We start from the raw sequence: 22528 nt of genomic DNA on the forward strand, positions 1-22528 counted from the left end.
GGTGGGTGAAATGGGAGAAGGTAGTCAAAAGGTACAAACTTCAAGTTATAAAATAAGTAATTCCTTAGGGATGTAATGTACAGCATGGTGACCATAATTAATAATACTGTATTAAATATTTGAAAGTTGCTAAGAGTAGATCTTAAAAATTCTCCTCACAAGAAAAAAAATTCATGACTATGCGTGTGATGGATATTAACTGGATTTATTGTGATAATCATTTTTCAATATATATACAACTACTGAATCATTTTGTTGTACACCTGAAACTAATAAAAGATTATCTGTCAATTATATTTCAATTAAAAAAGGAAAAATTATATTCTAATATCACCACTGATAAACAATAATAGAATATACAATGGTTTAGTAAGGAGGTATTTTGCCAAAATTTGCCTTAAAAAGACAGAGGAGAACAAATGTTGGATGAGGCAGTGGAGAAATTTAAATTTTTGTACACTGCTGGTGAAAATGTAAAATGATAAACTTGCTTTGTAAAACAGTTTGGCAAACCCTCAAAAGGTTAAACATCAAGTTATAATTCTACTCTAAAGATTCATACCTAAGAAAGTAAAATACATATATCCAGACAAAAATTATATATGAATATCTATAGCAGCATTATTGATAATAGCAAAAAATGGAACAATATCCATGACCAGATGAATGGGTTAACAAGATGGGGTATGTGCTTGCAATGGAATATTATTCAGCTATAAAAAGGAATAAAGTAATGATAACATGCTACAACTTCAATGAACCCTGAAAAAACTTTGTAAACTAAAAGAAGCCAGTCACAAAAGAGCACATACTGTATGAGTCCCTGAAGAGGCAAATCCATAGAGGTATGGATGCCAGGGACTAGGAAGTGTGAATGGGTATGGGTTTTTTTGGGGGGTGGGGGAAAGTGATTAAATGTCTAACGTAGACATACTGCACAACTCAGTAAATATACTGGGTCCTGGGATTGAGCCCCACACTGAGCACCCTGCTCAGCAGGAAGCCTGCTTGTGTTCCCTCTCTCACTGTCTCTCCCTCCCATGTCAATTAAATAAATAAATAAATAAAATCTTTAAAACAAAACAAAACAAAAAAACGAAGGGCATCCAAGGCCGACGGTAAGATGGTTAGTGCTGCTGAAGCTCAAGGCTAGGCCTAATAATACAAGGTCTCAACCATCCTTCTATCGATGTTACTACACACTGTGATGGCTAGTCTTCTGTTATTAAACTTAAATGACCAACTGAAACAAATGGTTTTAGGACTTTTTGGTCACTGTAAAAGTAATGTACAGAATGCTCATTTGGCATTACCAAAGGTGGTATATAAATGTCTTACATATGAAAATTTAGCTAACAGGAGCACATAAAAGGTTTTATCTGGAAGTAACATGGTCATATTTTAGAGAGATCATTCTGGTGGTAATGTGGAAAATGGAGGGGATGGGGTAATATCCTGGTGACAAGGAATCCAATTAGGAAGTTGTTGTAATAGCCTAGACCAGAGATGAGCAAATCGTTGTCCACCAGCAATATACTGTCTACATGCCCTTGTGGCCTGTTTTGGCAGAGCCTGCAAACTAAGAATGGCTCTAACATTTTGTGTGTGTGGGGTGTGTGTGTGTGTATACACACATATATGTATATATACATATATATATATATATATATATATATATGAACATACAATATATGTGTATGTATATGTGTGTGTGTATATACACACACACATATAAACATATAATGTATTATTTGTCCCTGGGGTACAGGGGTACAGGTCTGTGACTCATCAGGCTTACACATTTCATAGCACTCACCATAGGCTCTAACATTTTTAAAACGCTGTTCAAAACAAAGTAATTCCCCTCCCCCAAGAAAAAGAAAAAATAAACTAAAAAATCTTTCTGGTTTGGGCTTTACACCAAAATATCTACTGTGTGGTCCTTTACCAAAAATGTTTGCTAACCTCAGCTTTGACAATTGATTAAACTGTAAACAGAGTTTAAAATATGAGGATAAAGCATAAAAAAATTTCTGAAGCAAAATCAGTAAGACTTAATGACTGGTTAGTTATATGTGGTTAGGAGCAGGTAGAAGTGAAGACGGATGTTAAGGCTTCCATTCAGAGCTCAAAGAAGATGGAGATACCATTACCCAAAGGAAGGAAAGAGAAAGAAAGAATCTCTCTCCTAAAAACTAAATTACTTTTTCCCATTGGAAATAAATAAAAATAAAATAAAATAAGAAAAAAATAAGAATAAATGATAATAAGACAAAATTAGATAACAGACTTACAATATTATAAAATTAGGAAACAACTTGTTCCAAGACAGACATTTGCCTGTGGAACATGTATTTTGCAACTAAGGGGAAATGTGTTATCTTTTCCTGTTAGATTTCTAAAACAAAAAGGCTGGTATTTTACCACAGAAGAGAAAAGTGCTTAAGTACAATTCTAAAAGGTATCATATTCAAGTCTAACATAACAGTATCCTGCTTATGCGTATTTACACATCCACTTTCTCAGGGAGCTCACAAATGGTTTCTTTACAAGTAACTGTCCACAATGAGAGCCACTTGTGGGGCACCTGGGTGGCTCAGTGGGTTAAAGCCTCTGCCTTCAGCTTGGGTCATGGTCTCAGGGTCCTGGGATAGAGTCCTGCATCAGGCTCTCTGCTTAGCAGGAGCCTGCTTCTCTCTCTCTCTCTCTCTCTCTCGGTCTGCCTCTCTGCCTACTTGTGATCTCTCTATCAGATAAATAAATAAAATCTTAAAAAAAAAAATAAAGAAAGCCACTTACTTGTGCTACACCCTCCTGAAATGTTTTAAATATTCTACTTTCAAATACATGTAAAAGCATACCAGTAGCATGACAAAAACGTCAATCCTCAAACACCTTAACTGCTTTCTGAACTAACCAAACATACATAACTTCCAAAGTGTTCAATGTTTAAGCGACATAAGGCAAAGGAGCAATAAGTGTCGATGGCATTATACTTATAGGTTATCTTTTAAAAAGCAGAAAGTTCTTCACTGCCAAAAGTGTTTGCATAACTGCCACCCAAGAAAACTTTTAAGTGTCCTATTTGTGAGACAAAAATTCAAAGATCAAAGAGAAAAGTTATGGATGGGAAGACGGGGCCTAATTGTTTCTAGAATAACATACTCAAATTGTTTGAAATTCTCAAGAAATTGCTACACAAAATTTATGACCATTGAGATGATTTTATAAATAAGAACACTTTTCTCCATTTTTTAAGAGTTCTGAAAGAATATGTGAAGGTAGAAAGTTCTAGAAACACCAAAAAAAACCACAAAACAAACGAAAAAAAACGTAGGCCAATTCAAGGTAATATAAGTATGTAAAGGAAGATACTGCTCTTCTAATTGCTTGCTAGTTCTAAAGCACCAGCATTAAGTATGAGAAATTTAAATTTCCCAGAAAAAAAAATTAACAACATAATTGCTATTCTTACATCAATTCTGGCTACTATTTGCCCAATGCTTATTATATGCTGGGCACTGTATTGAATGCCATTCAAATATTATCACAATTAATACTCAAAATAAACCTATAAGCTTGGCACAGACCCCACAATCCTTCATCTGAAACCCCTGGGACAAGACATACTTCCAAATTTAGAGTTGTTCAGATTTTGAGGAAGACAATACAGTGCACATATTGTCTGTAGTAGTTTGGGTTCCGGCAGGAAACAGACGGCACACTCACACTGAGCTATTGGAGAATATGTATTAAGGAGGGGGAAGGGTTTAGTATAAGAGATAGGAAAACTATAAAAGACAGAGAGAGAGCAGAACTGAAGGAGCAGCGCAAGGAGCAGTTACCAGACACCAGACACCAGACACAGAGAGGGCTGCCTGCAAAAACTGTTATCTTCACAGAGGGATGCAGTCAACCCACAGTGACCTTGCAGGAATACATTATTTCCAACAGGTCACATGGAATGAATGAGGAAAGAAGCTCAATGCTATCTTCCACACAGGGCAGCCTCTCAGGGGACAACAGAGTGGAGAGGTAGAGGGAGTGGATCTGGAGAGGCAAAGGCAAATTATCCAGCGCACAGGTGTATCAATCAGCACGAACTTCTGTCACAATGCCAAAATAACCCTCAAAAAAATACAACAGAGGTTTATTTCTCACTTGTATCATGTCACCCAGCAGTTCAATCACATCTAAGACCCCCATGCTGAACCCTCTGTTTCTAGTGGGTTCTGACATGAGAACAAGATGAAGAATGGTGAGAAGGCCTGGAAGGGAGACACATCAGGGGAATCTACATTCTGCTGACCAGGACACAGTCACATAGTACCACCTGACTACAAAGATGCTTGGAGTGGTATGGTAACGTACCCAGAAGGAACAGAAGAAACACAAATATAAGTACTAGTCGTATTATGTATTACATAATCCACACTAAGTGGGACAAATATAGATAGTACTAGTAATAATGAAAAGCCTCACACCAGTGCAGGTTAGAAGTTTCTATCAAGTAAGTTTTGTTACCAAACTTTTTTTTTGGGGGGGCAAAACTTTACATTTTTGGAAGATTTGGGATCTCAGAACTGCAGATAAAGCTATTATGAATGTGCACTATGATCCACATTATACAAATACAAAACTCTTTCAAATAGCAGTTAGAAAATAGAGATGGGACTTCAACTGAGACCTGTGACTGGCAAACTTACACTTGGGAAAACAGCAAATGACCATGTGCCTCTTATTATTTTTGACATCATTAATGATATCAGCCCTTGGACATGACAAAACAAAGGAAATACCGCCATATAGTCCAATGTTCATTGTGTCCTGTTCTGTCCCACCACTCACTGTGCTAGCAGGTAAAGGGGATACAAAGAGTAAGAGGTAATGCCGGACGATGAAACACAAGAATATGGTGGAAGAAAGATTTAGGATACATCTATGGTAAAAAGCAGACTCTGATTAGTGCTCTAAAAGCCTGAAGTCTTAAAATGACTGATTCTGAAGTGTAGAAATAGGCCATAAAAGGCACCACCATTAGAGTTAGAGCTGGAAAGAAGCACAAAATTTTGAACACGGAAGAAGTTCTTTGGGCAGACAGGGAAGGCTGTGCAAATGAACAGAGGCAGGAGGTATTTAAAGGCCTAAATAATGGATGGCAAATGATTTTTGTTTAGGAGCATCGGAGTGCTGGAGAGTTAAGAATTTTAAATTTTACTTAATTATCATCACAAGGCCCAGGCAGCTTAAGATTAGTAAGAAAAAGAAGGTAACGAGGAGTCCAAGGTTGGAGAGCCATTTTTGCTAGGTGATGATGCAATTAACTGAGAAAGATTGAGAAGAAACTATCTGGGCTCGAAACTGGGAAAGGGAAAAGTTCTGAATTTTAAATTTTAAGTAAGTTGAGACTGAAGTGTTTGAAGCATCACTAGGAGTTACCAGCACATTCCCTGAGTATTCTGGTTTATAAAATTCTACTCCATTGCTAAGAGGTTTTTTTATGTTGACTTCTAGGTCTAACACACTAATCTCCAATTAAGTGAGGTTCTCTGTTATATGTACCATATAAATAAGATGTAGCAAGCACTGTTCTATTCATTCAGGAGAAATATAAATCCTTACAGCAAAGTAAAACAAGTGAGGAACATGTACCGACTTGTACTTCTGCCATTTATGGAGCAATTTCCTTGTATGTCAACACCACCGTTCACAGCCCTGCAATTTTTAAAGAGTGCTGGCCAATGTGATGAAAACATGAGCACATATAACCAAACTCTTCCCTGTATGCTAGTTGTCAAGGAAAAGAAGTAATCAAAAGACAAAATTCCTTTAAAGAATACACTTAATGTGCTTCGATGTGGATGGTTTAATCTATATATAAAACTTTGTTGCGAGGGGTGCCTACATGGCTCAGTTGGTTGGGCAACCAACTCTTTTTTTTTTTTTTTTTTTAAGATTTTATTTATTTATTTGACAGAAATCACAAGTAGGCAGAGAGGCAAGCAGATAGAGAGGGGGAAGCAGGCTCCCAGCTAAGCAGAGAGCTCAATGCAGGGCTTAATCCCAGGAACCTGAGATCATGACCTGAGCCGGAAGCAGAGGCTTCTTAACCCACTGAGCCACCCAGGTGGCTGATTTCAACTCCTGATTTCAACTCAGGTCATGATCTCAGGGTGGTGGGACTGAGCCCTGAATCAGGCTCTGCGATCAGCAGGGAGTCCTCTTGCCTCTTTGTTTATTTTAGAGAGAGAGAGAATGAGACAAACAAATCTTTAACCAAAAACAAAAAACTTTGTTGGGCACCTGGCTGGCCTAGTCACAAGGCAGGTGACTCTTGATCTCAGGGTTGTGAGTTCAAACCCCACATTGGGTGTGGAGTCTACTTAAAAAAAAAAAATTACTTAAAAACAATTCTGTTAATGCAGTATGACAGTATCACTTTCATATGTGATCCTTTTCTTTGTTTTATATTAATAAAGTTTAGCTTCTTCTCTATAGGTGTCTTTAATTATATATTGTTAAATGCCTGGAATGCTATATTCCCAAATTTTTTTTAATACTTCAAAATAACCATGGTCAGAAACTACCAATAAACATATTTACAAGACCTTCAAGAAAAATAAAGACACCTATCTCTAGTATACTTACTTGATTGTAAGTCATGATAATCACAGCACGCAAAATAACATATTCCTCTAGTCAATGCAGTGAAGAAACTATGTAATGAATACACAGATAAGAGGAATGAGAAAAGATATATTCACTGGATTCCTTAAGCAAGTAGAGGGACACCTGGGTGGCTCAGTTAAGCATCTGCCCTCAGCTCAGGTCATGAACAGAGGCTCTTGAGATCTAGTCCCGCATCAGGCTCCTTGCTCAGAGTGTGGACTGCTTCTCCTTCTCCCTCTGCCTGCTAGTTGCCCTGTGTGTGCTCTCTCTGACAAACAAATAAATGAAATCTTTAAAAAAAAAAAAAAAAAAAAGCATGTAGATTTTGGAAAGACTTTATTTGCCTTCCTTGATCTCTGCCAAGGTCTGTCTGCTTACACCAGTTGTTTGGAAAACACCCAATAGGAGATTTTCAAAGAGTAAATGGCAGGTCAAGTTCAGAACACGTGACTTCCTCACTAATTATATTTAAAGAGCATACAGTAGAAGTTAAGATTCCCCACAAGACACTGAAGAAAACCTGAGTTCATAATCCTCAAAGAAAAAACATCAAAAGGTAATATTAATTTGAAATTTTCTGAATTATATATTAGAACCAAATGTAAATTAGAGTTCTGAAATTGAAGTGTGAGCTTTAAGTTAAAAAAAAAAAAAAGAATATTTAACCATGACCAACATGTGCTAAACTGTATTATCTCAGATGTGGCAACCTATTAGATTTGAATGTAAGATAAAAGAAAATTAGGGGTGCCTGGGTGGCTCAGTTGTTAAGCGGCTGCCTTCAGCTCTGGTCATGATTCTGAGGTCCTGGGACTGAGCCCCACATGGGCTTCTCTGCTCAGTGGGAAGCCTGCTTCTCCCTTTCCCACTCCCCCTGCTTGTGTTCCCTCTCTCGCTGTGTCTGTCAAATAAATAAATAAAATCTTAAAAAAATAAAAATTAGCCTTACTTTAAAAATGGCTTACTATTGAACTTTAGGTCTTTGTCTATTCTATGCTTTCACATTCCAGATCTACTAACAAATTCTGGACTAAGAGTCAGACTCAAGTTCTAGTTCTGGTCATTTTTAGATATGCATCCACAAGAACTTATGCTCTTTGTCTGAGCCCATCTGTAAAATGAAGGAACGGATATTGATTCCTCTAAATTTCCCTCTATCTTAAGAACTATGATATTGTTGTTTTGTTTTTTTTTTAAAGATTTTATTATTTGAGAGAGAGCACAAGCAGGGGTACCAGCAGAGGGAGAGGGAGAAGCAGGTTCCTCCATTAGCAGGGAGCCCAACACAGAGCTCAATCTGTGATTGACCTGAGCTGAAGACAAGACACTTAATGGACTGAGCCACCCAGGCGCCCCAAAAACTATGAAACTGTTAAACCAAAGACTGGCATTTTCCCAGGACTGGAAGGAGGTTTCCTTCAGTTTTCCCCCTTCAAAAAAAAGCTGGTTCTTAGATTTGTGTTCAAAGTGTCAGTAAATTTCTTTAACTGTTCTGAAACAGGAAAATGATGTTCAAGCTATCATTCATCAGCCTGTTCCTCCTGTTTGTCACTAACACTTTGGGGATAACTACAGAACTGATGACCTCAGGGTCTACGACAGACTCAAGTCCCAGGAAGAGCCTGAATTCCATGACAACCCCAAGTTTCAAGACAACTTTAAATCTCCATACAACCTCAAAATCCAAGACAACTTCAAACCTCCCGATGATCTCAAATATGAAGACGATCTCAAATGCCAAGACAACTCAGTTAACAACAGTGAGCCCAAAGATAGTCATGACCAGAAATGGGAATACTATGAAAAGTGGTAGCACAACACTGAATCCAATGGTCAACATTCACTTTCTTCTCTATATACTATGCTTGCTGTTTTGTGTGTGCTCAGGCTGAAGTGGACTTGAATGATCTGCACTCCTAGCTCAGTTCATTACTATCTGCTGAATTACAACAAGCATGCTAAGAAAATCAAATTTATTTCAGTTTATTTCTTAGGAAGTTATCATTATTCTAGCTTAATTAAGTTGTAAATTTTCATTGTGTAAGTTTAATTATTACCTCAATATAATGCTTTCCTTCCTTATAAATGCCAAAACAAGCAAAATGCTACACATTTGCCCTTTAAATGTTTGCAAAATTGAACAGAAACTCAGATTTTTACATTAAACGTTTAAGAAATTATGTTGGTGATATTTAACCAAAGTACACTTGTGTGGGAGAGAGGGGGATAGGAGATGGGGAATGAAGACTGGCGTGTGTTATGTTTATACTGTTTTATTTTTTATTAAATAGCAAATGCTAATCTTTTTTTTTTTAAAGATGTGTTTATTTATTTTAGAAAGAGAGAGCACACAAGTGGGAGGGGCAGAGGGAGAGAGAGAATCTCAATCAGACTCTGCAATGAGCTTAACTCCATAACACTGAGATCATGATCTGAGCCAAAACCAAGAGTAGGACAATCAACTGACTGCACCACCCAGGCATCCCAGTAAGTGGACATCTTAAAGGAAATACTACAGTACTGCACAAAACAATACACCTATCTGTGTCACCACAGTTCATGAAGATGAAATAGTAATATGCTGTCACAGTAAAAAAAGGTGCCAATTCTGGGGGAGGGGAAGTTAGAAAAAAATTTTCAAGTTTTTCTTATTTATTTAAGTAATCTCTACACCCAACACGAGACTTGAACTCATGACCCCAAGATCAAGAGTCACATGCTCTTCCAACTGAGCCAGACTGCTAACTATTGTAATGCATAATACAGCTGGTCCAATGACAAGATTATTTTGCTCTGAGTAAACCTTTATCTGGTGTTTGAAAGGTCATTTGTAAATTAGATGCCTAAAATTCAAAACTCTTCCCTATAGAAACATATCTCATAAATACTAGAGAGTTTCATGCTGGTCTACAAAGGTTGATTTAGCCCAAAAACCTTGTACCTAACTTTCACACTGGTAATAACCACATCATTAATAGTGCAGTTGTTAAGGTTTGAAACCCAGTTGATTCTCAAAAACTGCCACCATGAGTTAAATACATAACCCAGTGCAATTTCCTAACTTCAGTAATAAACTGACTACAAGTGAATCACTTTGGATGCCTGCTGAATACGTAAATTAGGCTCTCCACAAGAGATTTTGATTTGGTAGCTCATGGTAGGGCCTGGAAATATGTTTGCTTGTTTTAATTTTCCAGATCATTCTGATAGCTAGGTCTGGGAACGACCAACAATTTCTCTTAAGTTTCAGTTTATATACATGTCAGTCATTGTTAGTAACAACACCTCATGGGACGCCTAGGTGGCTCAGTCAGTTAAGTGTCTCCCTTCCACTTGGGTTGTGATCCCAGGGTTCTGGGATCGAGTCTCCTATTGGGCTCCTTGCTCAGCAGGGAGCCTGCTGCTCCCCCTGCTTGTGCTCTCTCTGACAGATAAAATCTTTAAAAAAAAAGAAAAGAAAAGAAAAGAAAAGAAAACCACACACACAAGGCCTCAGAAAGTTACTGTTAGGGTTAGATGAAAAATTCTATCACATGCACAATTTGCCTGACGCACAGAAAGCACTCAGGAAATGTTAGCTGTTACCATTATTATTACTACTAACTACTATCCCAAAAGCAATTGCCAGGTACAACAATATTCCTAAGAGGAAAACTCTTTGTTAGAACTTTTAGGTTTTATATTTTTAATTATTCTTCAGAAATAACCTGTGTCCTGGCAACAAGTCATATAATACAGAGGCACATAACAAATACTATAATCGGTCCTCTACCTTCTCCAATCATACTCCTCCCCTGCAATAAGCAATGTGAACAGCTTAATGTGTCTACTTTCACACATTTCTCAATCTACATATGCCTGTGCACACATAGTTATATGACAATGGTCAGTCCTCCTTCTGGGTCTTTTTTAAGTATAACGGAGGACTTCTGTTACTTTCGCCTGCTCAACATCCATTTTTCCTCATCCTGGATCTGCTATCCAATTTTCCTTTGGGAAACTCTGCCCCTGGTGCCCTCTCTTTCAGTCCATGCAGTTCAAGTCGGGCTGGCTTCACCACAAAGCTCCAGGGATGGGTGCATGATTCGGGCCTAGACAACCAAGACATTCCACCCCTCTGCCGCAGTGACTGCCTCAGGAATTGGCATGTGACTCACATGAGGCAGTAAAACCAGCACTTCTGCAGCATCTACTGGGAAAGAGGTCATTTTCCCTCAGTTGGTAAGCTGAGAACACAAAACACTGCTGGCCACAGGAAAAGCCTTCTAGGAATAATATCAACCCAAAGTAAGTAGAGTCAAGAGACAGAGAAGACAATGTTTTACAGATGACACTGCTCAAAGTTCTGCACACGGTCATGTAAGAAGCCAGACCATATCTTGATCTCTTCAGGTATATGTACCAAATGATGTCCTTTTTGGTTTATACAAGTTTGAAATTCATTTCTGTTACTTGTAACAAGCAAAATAAACTTAATGCATTGCATGATATTCCATAATATAGAGGTATCCTTATATATTCAACAATTCCCCTTCTGAAACATAGTTACATTGTTTTGGGGTTTTTTGTTTGTTTAGTTTTTTTGTGCCACCATAAACAAGACTGCAACAATTGTTCTTGTATTTATGGTACTTTAACTACTACAAAGTAGGAGCATAAATATATGGGAGGGAATACCAGGGAAAGATTAGAAACTAAATTATGTCAAAATTATGGAGCACCCTGCATGTCTGACTACAGAGCCTGGACTTAAATGAGGAATCTATGGTGTTTTTTAACACACCGAGAGAGACCAGTTGAGATTTGTACTGGTCTGCCTCCAGATGCAATGTTAAGATGACCTGGAAGAAATTATCTGGGGATTAGGAAGTGGGAGGATAATGCTGCGTTCATATAGGTAAGAGCTAGTAAAGAGAGTCTCAGGAATGGCAGTGGCAGAAAATGATTTCAAAAGGCATTTTCAAGGTTCCTAAAAGAAATATTAAACCATTAAGATCCAATTAAAAAAAAAAAAAAACATGCAACAAAAATCACAACAAATACCAAAAGATAGCCCCTGAAAAAGAATAGCACCAGGTGGTTATTTTGAATCACATGACTGCCAGTCAGGAGCATATACTTCACTTAAGGAGCAGGCCAGAAAGACACTGGCTGACCAGCACTTAGCATGAAACGTTTTGTCAAAGAGGTGGTATTTTAGCTGAACCACATTCTCTTTTTGGAACCTGAAGTATGTGGTGCTGAGGTAATGAAAGAGTTAGTAGTTGTGGCTAAAACTGAAAGGATACCAAAAGAGAAAAAACAGGAAGTAGAGCTGACTATGAAGCCAAGAGAGAGTCAAAGATTGTGAACTAGTTCCAGAACTGATAGCCACCTACTTCTGTCTACACCTAGGCAGTCTCTGCTGTGTAACTCGTGTTTTTTCTGAGGCCTACCTTTCTGAGAAAATAAGAATGTCTTCTTTGCAGTAACAAAGGCCTACTAAAACAGTGTAATTTGTCAGGGTCCCACAGCTAAAACCAAGGCTAGGTGACTGACAATGAGGAGGATAAAAGAAAAAGGTAAGAATTTAAAATGATTAGGGTTTCTAGCATGGGAAAGAATAATGATGTAACTGAGAAAGAAAATACAGTGTAAAAATTTGAATACATACTAAATCAAGTTTTGCATATTTCAAGTCTAAAATGTTTGTGGACTATCTGTAAGGAGAATGGAATCTATAGGTCAAAAAATATTCACTAATACACAATAGTCTAAGCCACAGAAACACAGGAATATCAAAAGAGAAGTCAAACCCAAGTGTTCTTTGACAAAGTTGGCCATGTAGAGATAAAGCCTTCACTATATTCTTTTGGACTTGTATCATGGTGAAAGTGGGCCTTTCTCGGCTCTGAGTTACTGTGTGCTCAAGAATCTTGGAGATAAGACTTCAAACCAGGTGAAAATAAAGACTGAGAGGAGCTCCAGGAAGTCTAAGTGAAAAGTTCAAAGTACTGAAAATCTGAAACTGTTAAGAGTCCTATCCAAAAACAAAAACCAAAAATGAAAAAAAGAAAACCTCAAATGTACTCTGTACAGAACTTTGAAGTCACAAAATACTTCATGTGAGAGGTAGACAGGATAATAAGTGCTACCCTCTCACCTTTTTTTTTTTTTTAACAGAAGACACAGATTCAGAAAAAAAATCATCTAAGATTACGCAGCTAATAAAACAACAGAGTTAAGAATTGTTTAGCACTCTGAAGTCATCATGTTCTATAGGTTTCCTGGAAATCTCACTGTTTTAATCCCACAGAGGGTGTCTGGATCAGGCCTAATCTGCTTTCCTTGGCCTTTTCTAGAACCTCCAATGAAGCAATACAATCTTACACTTTCCGATCCTAAAGGGAAACCCTAGTTTTGAGGCTTTCCAGATATCTTTGCTACTTACAAACTAACAAGAATTTAAAGGGGGAGGAGGACACACATCTATCTGCCTCTCTCACCAATGTTTCACTTTAATTACTTTGACAAAATAGGGAGGGCCAAAACACTGACCGCATTAAAAGTTGGGATTGAAATATAAATATGGTTCATCTCTGTTACAAAAGAAAATTAAAATTATCTTAGGCAATTTAGAAATGGGTATTGGTATAAAAGTTGGAGAGAAGACTCTCAAGAGAAATGAAGAGATGTTACTCAAGTGTTTTTCAAGAGGAGAGCTCAGGGTAAATGCAAGTTCCTACACTCTTAATTCCATAACACCCAGTGCTTGGGACTCCTTGGTCTTAAAGCTATCTGGATTATTTGACTAAACGAATTTCCCACCTTCCACATTCCTTTCTTCAATCCTCCCCCACTATTTCTCAACCTCCACTTATCCCCTACACACTGTTAAGTTTGTTAGAAACTTGGGAAGATTAATTCCTTCTGCTACTTAATAGCAAAACTAAGATTATACATAGTCCTAAAATTCCAAAGCCAATGGTCTGTTACACCACATTGTCTCTAAAGTTCAAATACCATGAGTTTATATCATCAACACAAAGAAGTAAAAACCACCAACTTAGTATCACCGATAAGTTCCCAAAAGGAAGGAAGTATGGAGGCAAGAAAGAAAAGACCATGGCAGGGAAAGCACGGCAAGCCTCATGCCTATTGTTAAGAAGGAGTTCACCACATTTCCAGAAAGGCTTTCAAAGGAACTAGCCTGGACTGAAGACATAATGAAAAAAATGCAATCATTTTTCCAGGCGGTCACCTGTGCCATCCTTATAGAAATTTCCCACAGCTTCTCTGAATTATTTAAGTAACCCCAATCTCGTCATACACAACATATTATTGAAAGTTCTTAGAAACAGATTCTTAAAGTTTTAGTTCTGCTTAAAAAGAAGTGTTTCTGATTATCATGCTGTAGATATGTTTACTCAGAATACAGCTTAAAAACAAAAGATGCTTTGCAATTTTTTTATTCTTGGTAATTAATCCATTGTAGGAAGTATTTTAAAAAAAAAAAAAACTGATTTTAAGAAAGAGAAGCCAAGAGGAAACAGGTCTCCTGAAAAGCGATTTCTAATATACCACTGTAATTTTGTGATGATGGCTATTTATCCAGCTATATTCTTACAGGTAAACTTATCTTCAATTCCAGTAAAGTCAAATAGGAAAAACCAAATTTGCTGTCTCTCTACATTTGTAATTATTTTTAAAACTCTGTTAAGAGAAACTAAAACATCGTAGTTCTTACCTCCGTGCAACATAATAAAATATAGGATTCCCAGCTTTGGAAGTCCCAGCTTGGTAGAAAATACTTAATGTTTTCAAAGCCTTGAACTCTTCTTTTTCATGTACTTGATGCCTGAAAGAAAAAAACAAAAACAGAGTAACTCAGGCTTTATATTGTCCATTGAGTATTTTTAAAAACCCATGATTACAGCAATGATAAAATATGTAAAATGGCAAAATATTTAAAAAGCAAAACACTTTCTGAAAGGCAATTTTGTAACAAATACCAAAAATTTTAAGGTGTTACTCTTTGAAACACACTGAGTAGTTCTTAGGAATATCTTAAGAGAAGTACTGGGCAGCAATATTAACCATAGGATTGTTTTTTATCGCGGAATTTTTTTTTTCTAGAAGCAACGGAGTTTTCAGTTTTTTTCAAGAGTTCAATTTATCAACATTTTCTTTATTGGTTTATGATTCTGAATGATTTAAAAGGCCTTCCTTTGCACATGTTTCCTTCTTCATGAGAGTTTATCCTCATGAATGGTATGAGCACCTTTTTCCAGATAGTCATTCAATTGTACCAACACCATTTATTAAAAGTTCATTCAACAGTTAAATTTAGAAACATAAGAAACAAGCGTTGGCGCGGATGTGGAGGAAAAGGAGCCCTGATGCACTGTTGGTGGAAATGCAAACAGGAGCAGCCACTGTGGAAGAGAGTATGTTTCTCAAAAAATTAAAGATAGAATTACCAAATGATACAGTAATTCCACTGCTGGGTATTTACCCAAAGAAAACTGAAACACTCATCTGAAAAGATATATGGACCCCTATGTTTATTGCAGCATTATTTACAATAGCCAAGACAGAGCCAAGTGTCTACTGATAGATGAATGGATTAAAAAAAAACTTGTGTGTATACATATAGAATGGGATATTATTCGGCCACAAAAAAGAATGAAATCTTGCCATTTGCAACAACATGGATAGAACTAGATAGTATAATTCTGAGTGAAATCAGTTGAACAAAGACAAATACCATATGATTTCATTCATGTGTGGAATTTAAGAAACAAAACAAATGAACAAAGAAAAAAAAACAAAAAAGATATAGAAAGTATCTGGTTGCTGGAGAGGTTGGGTGGGAGGATGGGGAAAATAGGTCAAGAGGATTAAAAGGATAAACACTGTGTAATGTACAGATTTGTTAAATTACTACACCGTACACCTGAAACAAATGTAACAATATATGTTACTTATACTGGAATGAGTGAACGAATGAAAAAATAAATGTAAATCCCAAAACTTAAAAAAAAAAAAAAAGTCCATTCTGGTCTCCCTGATTCTGAACACCACTTTTTATCATATATTAAATTCTCCTGTGTATTTTAAAATATTTCTGAAAAAGTATGACTTGATTTTTATGTATTCTGCTGAATACACAGTGTGTGTATAATTAATTTGAAGATTCTAGTCATTCACTAACCCTGGGACATTTTCATCCATTGTCTCTTCAAGTATTACCTCTTCACCATTCTCTCTAAGCTGCACTTCTGAAACACCTATAATGCTTGTTGGACCTTCTCATTCTGTCATCTGCATTTTTTAACTTCTTTCCTATTTTCCACTGTACTAAGATATGTTGGTAACGTGTTCAGAAATCATCTTCCAGCTATGTATTTTAAAAATAAAATATTTTAAAAACATAGTTCCTTTTATGTACTATTTCTAGGTGTCTTGCGTCTTGAAGAGGGTTGGGGAGAGAGGCTGTATTATCTTAATCCATCATGTTGCTGGTACCAGGTCAGTGTTTGTTTAGTATTAATGGAAACAACTTACACATCATTTGATAAGAGAATAGGTACACATGTGTATAGATAAATGATTGTGTGGCCATCTGCCTGATGTCAACTAAATTATTTCTAAGAGGTACACGTCTCTAAGAAGACTGAGAATTTTTTACTTTCTTCTTCAGATTTTTAAGTTTTGAGTAATTCAACAATTTTTATCTTTACAGCTGAGAAAATTATAAAGCTACCTTCATTTCCATAAAAGAAAAATGGGTCTCAAAGAGCATCAGTGGGAGCTGAGAACAAAAATAACACTTAACATTTATTAAACACTATATATAAACACTATATATACCAGACACTGTCTAAAATGTCTCACATATATTAGGTCATCTAGTCTTCAAAAGCATAGAAGGTTGTTTTATAAGGGAAGTTAGGATCTTAGGTAAGGATCAATAAATAGGTGTTCTTAGAAAAGTGGAAAAATGGCTAGGATGTCCTCAGTAATGCTGAATAAAAAATAGTTTTATATTCTTGTATTATGCAATGCTCAATGAAGTAATATGAAAATTTTGTGTGAAAATATTTCTTCAATCATCAGGAATAAACATGTTAAGCTAAAATGAATATAACAGAGCTAAAGATAAAAATTAAGCTGCAAAGGATACTGTTACATATTAACTTTTTTTTTTTTTTGAGAGAGAGAGAGAGCGAGCGAGAGCGAGCACGTGAGAGCATGAGTGGTAGAAAGAGAGAGAATCCTAAGCAGACTCTGTGTTGAGTGGAGCCCAGGACCCTGAGATTATAAACTGAGTTGAAACTAAGAGTCAGACACTTAACCAACTGAGCTACCCAGGTGTCCCATGTATTCACACATTCTTTTAACGGTATCAAAGAATTGGAGGCATGTGCACACAACTATGGCCTATATGTAATATGATCAGTGACAGGCACTTACAATGTTAGGCTTATTATATGGAAATCTGGGATAAAAATTAATTTCTGAATGTCACATTCTGCTTTTTTACTTGTCTCTGGCACATATAACAAATAAAACACTTCACCCACAGTCACTAATGAAGTACTTACTAAGTGACTAAGTGTGAAATACTATGAAAGGTCCTTTAAAGACTAAAGGATTCAGCATGCTGCAATTGCTGTAACATCAAAAAAGTGAATATCTAACAATGAGGATGTTTCACCTCACAAACAAAATCCTAATAAATGAGATTCAAAACAAATGTCCACAGGAATTTTATAGCCATACTGAAAAATACTGAATTTTCTGAGTCTCAATCTGAATGAAGTTAAATAGCATTAACTTTTGGAAGGGTTCTGAAAAATACTACAGTGTGGTAGAAAGAGTTCAGAACTTAAAATCACAGATCTCTGAATTACGTGCCGAATCTTGGGCAAATCACTCACTTTGAGCTACAGGACTGCTCTTAACCATAATATGATTATCTACCCTCCCTTCTAAGTATTAAATGCAAAACACCTCAAAGCAAAATGACAAAGTACATTGCTTTTATAAGAAAATCAAATATAAAACAAAGCAAATGTCAACAATAAATAAGAAAAAAGTGGGGTCCCAAAATACACTCATGTGGTCATTAGGCACCTCTTTCCTGATAATCCTCTATCAGAAATACAAGTATATCTAACAAGCAGCCTGGTGGTCAGCGTTGCACCTCAACTAAAAGTGAGCAATCATTATTTCAACGTGGTACCTTACCTAGTCATAAATTCCTCAAACTTGGAACTGGTAAGGTTAAGGCTGGACCAGTGTGTATCTGCCACAGGTTTGTGCTCTGGAGGACCCAGGTATGCAAGAAGTGTTGCCATCTTATCGAAAGGTCGTCTTCCAACAGCTTTGTGATCCCTAGATAGAGCAAACTACTTAGAAAACAGGAGCAGTTCACATTCAGCAGTATACATTGCTTTAGATTATCATTGCTTTTCTTCTTTCTGTCAGCTGGTGGTTCTTGCTGACTTGTAAATAGCACCAAAAAGACCTCACAAGGTCTTGTAAGATGGAGACATCGTAGAAATATGACCACTCCCCAAACTATAAAACTTACATAAAAAAATTCTTTTCTTTTCTAGAAAAGAATTAATTAATTAATCCACTACCACTAAACAGACAATCAGTAGTTAAAATAATGTTGTCATCCACTTTTCACAAGACGAAAAGAATCCTTCTTGAGAAACTAGGCTTTACTAATTGGGATATGTATTTGTCCCTCATATCAGATCTCTGCTTAATCAGGGTAAATATGGATTTTCAATAACAATTCAGCATTTAAAACTATACAAGAACAACAAAATACTGTTTCACAAAAAGCATCAAACTCCATAAACAATGAATCTTGGAACACTGCATCAAAAACTAATGTAACTTATGGTGACTAACATAACACACAAAAAATCAAACTGGTAAAAATTGGGTTTACTAATGCTAACTTTGGTGAGGATGTGTACACAGAGGTACTCTCACACAGAACTAATTAAAATGTAAATCAGCATGAATACCATGAAAAGTAATGTGGCAGTTATATAGTAAAGTTGGGGCTGTGTGCAGCCCAGAACCCAGCAATTACACATTCAGGTAATACACAAGGAGATAAATATGAAGAATTTTATTACACTACTATTTAAAAGAGAGAAAAGCAAAAAACAAACCTAAGTATCAACTAAGGAATGTGAAAATAAGTTCTCATACAGTGATCCAGTAAAACACTAACCTAAGTTAAATAATCTCAGAATATTGTGTGAAGAGACTATATTTAGCATATAATTTCTGCAAAATTTTCAAACACACAAAACTATGTTATACATACGTATAATTTCCTTACTTTGTCAGTTACCTAGAGGGAAGTTGTATCTTTTCCCCCAAGAAATAAAATGTTATAAAAATTTAAAGTAAAACAGCAAACTAATGTCAAAGTTAGACAGTAGACATGGGTCTCTATTATATTATAGCCTATACTCTTCTGTATGTTTAGAATGTGTATTTTTTTAAGACAACTGAATTAAAAAAAAAAAAACTGTAGCATCAAACTACACAATTATGTATGTGAATTATGTAAAGAGAAATGAATGTTTGCATTTAAAGGCTGCACAGTTTATTTTAGGGTGACACAGATAAAGCATGTTCAGTCTTCCTCTATTAGGGCACATATCAGTCATGCCCGTATCACTTTAATCCATTAACAATTCATGAAGGATTAAAATGTTCTCTTTTTTAAACCACCATCTCCTAATTAGTTAACTTTAGCTTCATGGTTTTCTAACGCTCCCATTAATGAATAAACCATTTTTATTAGCATTTAAGATTTTCTGGACTCATTTTACATTGAGTAAGAGAACTCCTCACACATAGGAACATGGATCCTTTATAAACATACACAACTAGAAAGGATAGCAAGTGATTCAGGCCACAAAGACTTTAACTAGGAATAGCTAATAAAACAATACCGAAGTTGACCCTTTTTAGTTACTGAGGGTTTTCTGCATAAAGCCTTATTTGCATATACTTGAGAGTTATCACAAATAGAACACGGGCAATGTTTTAATTATTATATTCCCAAGAATGAGCTACTCTTCTAATTCAGATGCCAATACTCATTTGAGCTTCTAGTAAATTTAAACTTCTCCACGTTGTGTGCACGTCTGATGTTTCGCAAACCAGAAAAAAACCCAAAGGGCTAATTTGTGATTTCTCGGCTTAAACTTAAAAAAAAAAAAAAAAAAGTATGTATCACCGAGGCAGGCTTATAGATCATTTAATATTGAATGAACCCTTTGCCTATTTATTTTTGAAGAGAGTCTAGAGTTCTACATTTCTCTTTTCAAACCAGTTCTTATTCTGAGCAGATACAAAATAAAAAGCATTATTCAGGACCAAATTGTTTTTATAAATTAAAGCTAAAAGTTTTCAAATCTCATGACTCTGAAACCCTACCTGTTGCTAGAAAGATACTGGCCAATTTTCTCTTGATTGTTCCAGAGCAGACGATGTAAAGCAAGCACATTGCCATCACTGATGAAGGAAAGACTATGATTTACCGCATCACTTGTAGGACAATCAGATGCTATATCAAGGAAAAACCTTAAAAAGTATAAAATCATTAGAATTTTTAAAACCAGATACACCCATATCCATGTTTGAATTAAATTCATATGAAGTAATTTTGTAAAATAACTGAGATTAGAAGTATGGAGGATTAAGACATTATTCACACATGACTGTCATAAAACAAAACAAGAGGAGAAAAGGAGAAAGTTGGCTTTCCATTTCTAATACCTGGCTTTGGCTTCAGAGTAGGTTTTAAAGTCAAACCACAACAAAATTTAGATGGATGAGACTTTGGATTGAAGCCAGTACTTTATAGATAAGGAAACAGAGACCAAGACAAGACAAAAGAAAGACCTCCCCAAGTCATACAGCCTATCAGGTCAGAGCCAGGAGTATAACTTTTGTTCTCTTCACTTTCTATGGGTGGTCAATCTGCTAGAATATGAATCCTATGCTGACATTTGCTTTTCTCTCCAATATCGCTTGCAGTCCAACAATATGTCTTTTGAACTCCAGCTACAAAGAAATTGATATGAACCATAATGAAAAACTGGAAGACAGAGTTGCACACGTCTAGCTCAGACTATGAGATCAATTAGTTTCACATAATAGAAAAAGAATTCTGGACCTTAACTTATATTTACAAAGTACTTTCTCATATGCTATCTCACTTGATACTTTAAAGTCCACACTCAGGTAAGCAAAAAGTATTATCCCTATTTACAGATAAACACAACTCAAACTCAACATAAAAAAAAAAAAAAAAAAAAAACTGTCATTATATGCTATTATGCATTATGTATACCATTTTGGTTTTAGTTTGTACTAGAAGGAATCTTTTTCTTCTTCCTCTCCTCCATATTGTAGCAACCTCAAATCCTTTAACAGATGTGTCAAAACTCCCTGCTGGTTTTCAAATATGGAAATCACTATTAAATTATAAAGAATATGGATTTATTTAGCCACTGTCTCTTATATAACAAAAGATTAACTCTGCTCTTGACCTAGAGAGGAAAGAGGCAAAAACCTACACAAAAGCTTCATGTAGACCTGGTACAGGGTGGGCAACAGACTTAAATGAAACTGACAGTACTGGAGTCAAATAGAGCAATCCTACCTCCGTGCTGCATCAAAGTTGCTTTTCACAAAATCATTAAAAGGCCGCATATGTTCTTCTTTTGTGAATAGAACATGATTGGCAATACTCTGAAGTATCTAAACAATGGAACAGGGTTATAAATCAGATCATTGTATGAAGTGTACACATTCATATATTCTTTAAAAAGTACTAATTGATACAATTTCTAGTGGTGATTAAATTATTACGCATTCTAGAAATACTAGGTATTGTTACTGTTCTTTCCCATATATAATTACTACACATATACATATGTAAGTATATATATGTAAATATATGTAAACATATATACATATTAAAATATCTTTAATAAAAATCATATGTGTAAATATATGTAAACATATGTAAATATTATACATATTAACAATTTTAATGTCTTTCTTAATTTAAAAAAATCATACAGCCTCCATTTCAAAATTTCCAGAATGAATACATAGAAAACTATCTTCAGAAGACATTTGCTAAGATTATTTTCCCATGATAATAAGGTCCATCAGGTATCAGTCTAGTAAATTCCTTTGTAATTTAACAAATAAAAATAAAACAAAAGCATATAAGTGAGAACCACAGGCCATTTTAAAACTCAATTCAAGTGTAAGTACAATAAATATGAAAAATAGAAAATCTAGTTGGAAGTGGAATTTTAAATAGATTATCAAAATAATTTTTCACCTTTGACATTAACTTCAAGCCCCTTTCAATTCTAGGTGGTGGCTTTTTATCTAAAATCCCTGCTTCATATGGTGAGACAATGGCAGGATTGATAAATCTGAGGAACATGGCACTTCCCACTGCACCGATGCTGTTCTGAGGGAAACGCTGGCTAACCACCTAAAAACAAGGAGTTGAAAATTGACTATATGGTTTGAATTTAAAAAGGAAATGGGAAGAAAAAGCTCAAGGGTCAAACTTTCGCACAAAAACTGAATAGATCAACCCTTGTAAACGACACATTTCTATTTTTTCTTAACTCCCAAAACACCAGTAAATAAAGTTTATCCCCAATTCTTGCCCTCCATCCTTTTAAAGGACGATAAAGACATCTAAGAAGAAAGAAGAACCTCATGAATGAGTTGCATAGGAGAGACCTGAAAAAAGATCTTACATTTGTCATCGTTGTTTATACTGCAAGTTTGATAAGTAACA

General features: G+C 35.8%; 1 protein-coding gene and 1 long non-coding RNA gene across 8 annotated transcripts in view; one reads left to right on the top strand and one right to left on the bottom strand.

Annotated features, from left to right (window-relative positions):
• The window catches only part of NF1 (neurofibromin 1), a 252514-nt gene that overhangs the window by 87399 nt on the left and 142587 nt on the right, over window positions 1–22528 (bottom strand). For all 7 annotated transcript variants that reach the window (XM_059149027.1, XM_059149025.1, XM_059149024.1 and 4 more), the window contains 5 exons: window positions 22055–22213; window positions 21362–21459; window positions 20131–20277; window positions 17902–18048; window positions 14396–14506 (listed from right to left, as the gene is read on the bottom strand). In XM_059149027.1, coding sequence (XP_059005010.1) covers window positions 14396–14506; window positions 17902–18048; window positions 20131–20277; window positions 21362–21459; window positions 22055–22213 — 662 coding nt within the window. The remainder of the gene's footprint in view (window positions 1–14395; window positions 14507–17901; window positions 18049–20130; window positions 20278–21361; window positions 21460–22054; window positions 22214–22528) is intronic.
• Window positions 7100–8983, top strand: LOC131816353 (uncharacterized). The gene is made up of 2 exons (XR_009348016.1): window positions 7100–7225; window positions 8171–8983. It is a non-coding gene; the product is annotated as an uncharacterized LOC131816353 (long non-coding RNA).

This window comes from Mustela lutreola, chromosome 15 (genome assembly GCF_030435805.1).
Source record: "Mustela lutreola isolate mMusLut2 chromosome 15, mMusLut2.pri, whole genome shotgun sequence".
In the NCBI taxonomy this organism is placed as follows: domain Eukaryota; kingdom Metazoa; phylum Chordata; class Mammalia; order Carnivora; family Mustelidae; genus Mustela; species Mustela lutreola.